This window comes from Electrona antarctica (genome assembly GCF_951216825.1).
Source record: "Electrona antarctica genome assembly, chromosome: 11".
Classification (NCBI taxonomy): domain Eukaryota; kingdom Metazoa; phylum Chordata; class Actinopteri; order Myctophiformes; family Myctophidae; genus Electrona; species Electrona antarctica.
In genome coordinates, this window is record NC_136792.1 from 40,257,467 (window position 1) to 40,264,966 (window position 7,500).

General features: G+C 43.3%; 1 protein-coding gene across 1 annotated transcript in view; it reads left to right on the plus strand.

Moving 5' to 3' along the window:
- Positions 1-4,806, plus strand: part of LOC306932156 (pepsin A-like) — a gene marked incomplete at both ends in the record, with an annotated part of 47,892 nt that extends 43,086 nt beyond the window's left edge. The window contains one exon of the mRNA XM_079513857.1: positions 4,794-4,806. Coding sequence (XP_079369983.1) covers positions 4,794-4,806 — 13 coding nt within the window. The remainder of the gene's footprint in view (positions 1-4,793) is intronic.
- Positions 4,807-7,500: the final 2,694 nt, after the last annotated feature.

A 7,500-nucleotide genomic window follows, 5' to 3' on the forward strand; every position in this document is an offset into this window, starting at 1 on the left:
CACAAATATAGCTCGTATCTCAGAAATCATAGTGCTTCAAATTAAGTCGTAATGTTACAAAACAAGTCTCAGAGAGATATGTTTACTTTGTTAATTTAACTCATTATTGCGATGAACCTGGGCATTTTCTACCTGGAAAACCTTATGAAGTAATGTTGAATGTGTTTGAATGGTGAAAGCATTCACTGATACGTTCACCATTCACTGATACGTTGTTCCAGGAAAGAGTACAATGTGATCTTAAACTTTTCATAGGCTATTGTGACGGCCCTGCCCCCTCTGCCTCACTGTAGGCTAGCCGGCAGCCTGGGTGATTAGGGCAGAGTGGAGCAGGCCGTCAGGCCAACTGTGTACACCTGAGAGGGGTGTGGTTTGGGAGAGTATATAAGGGCCTCTCCTTCCATGCTGTCAAGCCAGCTCTCTTACCTTCCTTTCAAGCAGTTGCACACCTTCTACAACACTCACACACAGCACACTCCACACATCCATACACTGCATACATGACTGATTACTGACATTGTCACATCTCATACCAGTATATTTGATTATTGCCTAACTTATTTTAATTTATAATAATAAATATATAATATAAGGTTTGCCTTGTGTGTGGACTCCCTTTTTGTCATGTATTGCCCTAGAGTGCATGACACTATGTTAATTCTTTCTTTCCCATGTCCGCTAGGGGACGTTATATCCCAGGTCCGTATATATACGGACCCCAATGTATACTCTGTCTATAATAATGATTGAGTCCCACGGCAGCTTTTAACATTGGTCCGGTTGCTATGGCAACGCCCCACCGCTCCAGCTATGGGATTGAAAATATAATCACCGTGTAAAGCAGTTGAATTTTCAAAGGATTTTCAAACGTCCATAAATCGTAATCAGAGAGAGCTGTCCTTGGTGGATCTTCTGCCATCCAAATTTCGGATTAAATTTGTGCCTTAAATTTGTACCGCGATGCTCCCGCCATGTAAAAGCTTCTGACAAAAGGTAAACAGTGTGTGCTTGTGCCAATGATACTAACGTGTGTGTACACTCACTACACTGTAGTCAGTGTGTGTGGGGGGCGGGCAAACTCCAACTCTTAAAGTGAATGCGTATGGTGGCACCTGGCTGGAACTGGGATTTATGCTAACAGCTAGCCGCAATAAAAGTGTTAACATTAACAAAATACAATTACACATGTCTTATCCTTTATCCCAGTAACCATAACATGGGGTTAGTCGTAATCCTGACCCTGTGCTGCTTATAAACTGACTCATGGCAAAGGGAACTCTTAAACACACATGTGTAGACACACACTCACACATATATGCACGCACACACACATGCATTGGTGTGTTTGTATCCCTTCCATCTATGTAGAAATGTGTGTGTCTGTGTGTGTGTGTGTGTGTGTGTGTGCGTGCGTGCGTGCGTGCGTGCGTGCATGAGATAGAGAGAGAAAGACTCTCATGCATAACTCAAGCACCGTGTGACCAATCAACTTCAAAACTGGCGTGTGTATCGCCTGAGGGCGTGTTGTTCTAAGTGGGAATTTGGTCGGACCAGCAGTTGTCCAGGACCAAAAAAAACAAGCAAAGAAATCTCTGTATCTGTCTGTCTGTCTGTCTGTCTGTCTGTCTGTCTGTCTGTCTGTCTGTCTGTCTGTCTGTGTCTCATTTAATGCCCATTTATCTGTCTTGAATGAAAAAACATTAAAAAAAATATTGAAAGTGAAAATTATAGCATCACACACACACGCACACACACACAATGACGCACACATGCACACTGCACAGCACACGCACGCGTCGCACGCACACACCACATCCACTACAATCAGAGGTGGCTCTGCCCACAGGCAGTGAGAGTCTCGGTAATAAGTGCTTGTTGATGTTTTCCAGGGCTTGCTAATAGGAAGAGTAAACACGGCTAACCTTTTAATTGAGTGATGACATGATGAAGATGGAGCGATCGCTAACTGTTTCGTGTGAAGTCACAGAGGGTGTGAGTTCCCTTCGTTACCCCCCCCCACCCCCCCCACCACACCCCTGTCCCCTCATCCCCCTGTCCTGGCGTCCCCTCCCTCCACCCAACCCCCATCCGTCCTTCCATCTCAGATCCTGTTTGTGTTCATTAGTGCTGCTCACAGTATCTATTTGGAGAGTGAGTGCCATGCATGTGCAATCATTCTTTCCTTCATGCTCTATAGCTTTACCCCCTCTCTGCTTTCTGTCTCTGCTTTCTGTGGCTTTTATAAATATTGAATCGATGAAAAGTATTAGCAAGAGCTTGTGGCTAAATAGTAGGTTGGATCCTGAAGAGTAACAGTTTTGGACGTACAGGGCTACCCCTATACCCCTTATCTTATCTTATTTTTTACTATTTTGAAAAACATTTCCAAATGTTCAACTATAGCCGATCTGCATCATCACGTTGTGAGCTTGAGGTTTTTCAAAATTGTAAAAAAAAAAAAAAGTTTAGGGATAAGGGGCGCAAGTTATAGCCCAGTATGTTTCCAGCGACAAGATTCTATTTCCGTCCATCTATTTTAATGTTATTCTTTTTCAGTCCATCTCTATTATTGTTAGCATCCTTATCTCTCCTTCCCATTCCATTCCCTTGTCAATTCCTCCTCCTCCTCCTCCTCCTCCTCCTCCTCCTCTTCTCCTCTTTCTGTTGTGAGAGCTCCTGTCAGAGCCTGACACTAGTAATCTCTATAAAAGATCCCCCCCCTCCCCCATCCCTCTATCTATACCTCCATCCTCCTCTCTCCATCCTCACACTAACCTCTTATTTCTCTACCCCTCTAAGACCAGAGATATACACAGAGCGCCCTGAACCACTCATTTTACAGTGTAATTGTGGTTAAAGGGGCATTACACTCATTTTCAACATTTTACTATGTCATTAATATACCTTAGAGCTGTTGTGTGGAAATAACATAACTGTAATTATGAAAACCCTCATTAACATGGTGAAACACATCTTGATGATGTCATCATTTATTTCAGACCTCTAGTTCTAGGAAACACAGAATGGGGGAACTTTTTAATTATTTCCACACAACAGCTCTAAGGTATATTAATGACATAGTAAAATGTTGAAAATGGGTGGTTTTCCCCTTTAAGTTACACTAACTGAACCACAATTACGTTTGAAAAGACATTCATCCATTCACATGCACATTCATACACCGATGGCAGAAGAAACCATGCATGGAACCAAGCTGCACGTCAGGAGCAATTGGGGGTTCAGAGTCTTTACTCAAGGATAATTCGACACTGACTCTGGGGGAGCCCGGGATCGAACTGGGAGCCTCACGGTTCCCATCTGGCCGCTCTGCCGACCACTCTACCCCTGAGCCACTGCATGCTGTTCAGTAGGGATGTCCCGATACACTTTTTTCGTTTCCGATCCGATCCCGATACCACAATTTCTGTGTTAGCCGATACCGATACCGAATACAGATACCAGAGAATAATATTTATTGTCTCCACCAGGCCGAAGGCATGGTGAGAGAGTATGTTTTGCACTCCGTCCGTGTGTGTGTCCGTCCGTGTGTGTGTGTGTGTCCGTCCGTGTGTCCTTCCGTCCGTCCGTTACCAGCTAATCTCCGGCACCGTTAACCCGGTCGATGCCAAACTTTGCACACACACTCCCTAGATGCCAACGATGAACCTCTGCCCCGCATTTTCCAGAACGGCCTGTTATAGCGCCACCATGAGGCAGCTTTTCACATTTGTTACCTAAAAATGCACCGATCTGCGTGAAACGTTGCATGCACACTCCCTAGAGGCCAAGGACAAACCTTTGACCTGCATTTTCCGCATCTGCCTTTTATAGCGCCACCAGGAGGCCGACTTTTGTAAAACACATTTTTGGATATTACTCCTCCAGATTCTGTCCAAAAATCTCACAAATCGTTACACAGTATCTCTATGGTCATGTGCTCAAGTCAGATCTGTCCGATATTTCATATTCCACCCTAATTGGCTACAATTGCCTTTCACAGTTTGCAAGATTGCCCCGTTTTGAACAAAAGCCTCAAATCATGAACACAGCATGCAATTTACGTGAAATCTTTCACACATTTTCTTACTAGGCTGAGGAATATATCCCACCCTTTTCACATTGGCCTGTTATAGCGCCACCAACAGGTTGATTTTTGCAAAACAGGTTGATTGGAACAAAATGCCTCAAATCATCCAATTGCCATACAAGGCAAACATGTTTATATTACTACTAAACATTTTGCCAAACATCTCACACAGTCCTATCCTCCTGGTGGAGACCTGTGCCCAGAAGGGCACTTTTTCTAGTTTATGTTTTTTTTTATAACTTTGGACAACATTTCTAACAAACACAAAATCTACGATTGAAGCCATTGACAGGAATATGGTTTATGTACGATATACTTGTGAATATGGTTTATGTACGATATACTTATGAATATGGTTTATGTACGATATACTTATGAATAATGGTTTATGTACGATATACTTATGGACAATCATTGATGATAATGTAATCCTTTAAGAACAATGAAAACTATACTGGAGAACGCCAACATGGCTAAAGTACATGAGCAAATGAACAGTATTTGATGTAGTTGCGAGACGAATTATGGAAGAGGGATCTTTTATTAGATAGAGGCTGTATCCATGAATGAGCGCTTTAATGCTCCTGCTAATATTTCCTCTTCTCTTCTCTTCTCTTCTCTTCTCTTCTCTTCTCTTCTCTTCTCTTCTCTTCTCTTCTCTTCTCTTCTCTTCTCTTCTCTTCTCTTCTCTTCTCTTCTCTTCCAGGTCAAACGTGTAATGAAGGGGTGTCCAGTGGCTGCCCAGTGCCTTGGCTTTCATGCAATATTATTTTTTCACATGAGCAGTAGTACACCAAACAGGTGTACACACACACACACACACACACACACACACACACACACACACACACACACACACACACACACACACACACACACGCACGCACGCACGCACGCACACACACACTGCTCACTACTAAGTGCGTGGCCTGTGTGTCTGTGTCTGTGTGTTGTCGTTTGCCTGAGTGTGGGGGAGGTCTGTGGCCCCCAGGGAGCCAATAGCAGCTCGGTGTTGTGAGTTTGAGGGGCCTCTCAGCCTATTAGACGGCCGCAGAGGAATTCTGTGTGAAACAGAGACCGGTGGACTGACAGAGACACCTCACAGCTGTACAACTACAGCACGCCCGATGGACAAACGTTACCAGTCCTCTGTGTTCCACCATCACACATGTTTTCAAACTCTATACGCTTGATTTGTACTTGTTAAAATTAGACAGTAACATAACTAACCGCTGGTGTACATCGTCCTGTTCACAGTGTGTGTCGTGTCATTTTGAGGCACGTGAAGGCGAGATAAGATTTCACCTTGTCAGAACTAGAAAGGTGGGCTCAGTAGAGAGAGCTCAACTCTCAGACAGGAGACATGCCTTATCTCCCCCATCGCTCTGTCTGTCTGTCTGGCTGGAACATGTGATGACAGTGTTTTGTGGTTGTGCCCGTGTATGAAAGGAATATGATGAGGGATGCTGATAGCTAATTCCTTGTGTCAATTATATTTCTACAGGGGCGGAATGGGAACAAAATTCTTCATTTAAATGATCAGAATTAGCTTTATTGTCACACACGGGAAAAAAAAGGTGAAAATAGTTTTCCAGGAAAAACAAAGAGAGGGAAGAGGAGGGGGTGGGGGGTAATTAAGGAGATCAAGCAGGGAAAAGAAATAAAGTTTGAGCGCTTTTGCCATAAAAAGCACATAAGAGTTTTCTTCTGTGTGGTTATTAGATATTTACAAGCTTTTTCCACGGTACAACCAAAAGGTCTCTTAGCTCTTTTTTTTGTATAATTTTTATCCCACAATTTTGCAACCCAGTTTTTTCACCCAGTGCCAATTATCTAATGTAATCCTGGGCGCTACACTTCCTCTGCCAACCTGGGGGGGCAGCGGACTGACCTCATGCCTCCTTCTATGCATGCCGGACGTAGCGCGTGGAAGGAACACGTTATTCCGACCAGTTCCTTTCCCTTCCATCAGGTGCCCCGGCTGGCCAGGGGGAGGTAGTTTTTCTCTTAGCTTATTTACAAGCTTTGCTACAAACTACACAACCAAATGGTCTCTTAGCTTTAAAAAAATAATAACAATACAAAATAAATAAAAAAGACGGGAAATCCAAATATTCATTTGCCAAGCCCCCTAATCAAAAAAAGGAACCAAATCCACTAAGAAGTACCATTGTTTGTATCCCTAGGGGAGAGCACTTGCCTGGAAGCCTTGCATGGGATGAGGCCGTGTGTGGATGTCAGACATGGGAAAAGACCTAAAGAGGCGGATGTTCATAGCTACTGTGGAGTCAGTACTGCTGTATACAGAAAAGAGCCAAGAATGCTACTAATGGCACTAGGTGTCACATGGACGGACCGCATCAGCTCTATATGGGGACCTATACACGTCAGAGAGAGAGAAGGATGAAGCTGGCAGGGCACTGTGTCAGGCACCCAGAACTTGAGGAAAGTAAATTGACTCTATGGGATTAAAGCCAGGTGGGGCAAGAAGCGCACCACCAACTTACTTAGCTAACAATACTGCAGAGCTCAAGAACCTGTATAGGAAAGTGTGGAGGGCAGCGATCCACTAATCCCGAGTTGGTGTTGGCTAGTCTCACTCTCGCACAACAACAACTGTTTGCATCCCGAACATTCACGATTCACTTCCCCTTCAAACAAACTGAAATATTTATTTGTGTTAAGGATACTGTATATGACCCATATGGTCGAAGGCCTTCACAAAATAGGCTACATGGCTTTGCCATAGGCTACATATTTTGGTAACCCTTCATTTTACGGTACGGTAATTACCAGGTAACTACCAGGTAATTACCTGGTAATAATAGGTAAGTACCTGGTATTACCTGGTAACAACCAGGTAGTAGTTATAAGTATTTACCCATTAATTACCTGGTAATTACATGGTAACTTCCAGATACATTACTCAGTAATTACTCAGTAATTACCAAGTATTACCCAGTATGTATAACTATTTACTGTATAATCTCCTGGTAATTATATGGAATTTACCATGGTAAATGACACACTGGTTGCCAGGTAATTACCAAGTATGTTCCTGACAATTACCAGGTATTTATACGTTTTTAGTATGTAATTACCAGCTAACTACCCGGTATTTATAAGTATTTACTCTGCAACCAGGCACGATACCCTGGTTGCAGGTACTATAGGTATGTAGGTACTATAGGTATACCAAGTATTTTCAACAACTACCAGGTATTTACTCTGCTACCAGGCAAGTTACCCAGTAGGTACTAGGTCATTACCAAGTATTTTCCTGACAACTACCAGGTAATAACATGGTAACTGTATTCACTGTGTTTACATGGGTACTACCCATGAAACACGTGGGTAGTAGCCTACCAGGAAATTACCAGTTGTTACTAGGTAATTTCCTGACAACTACCATG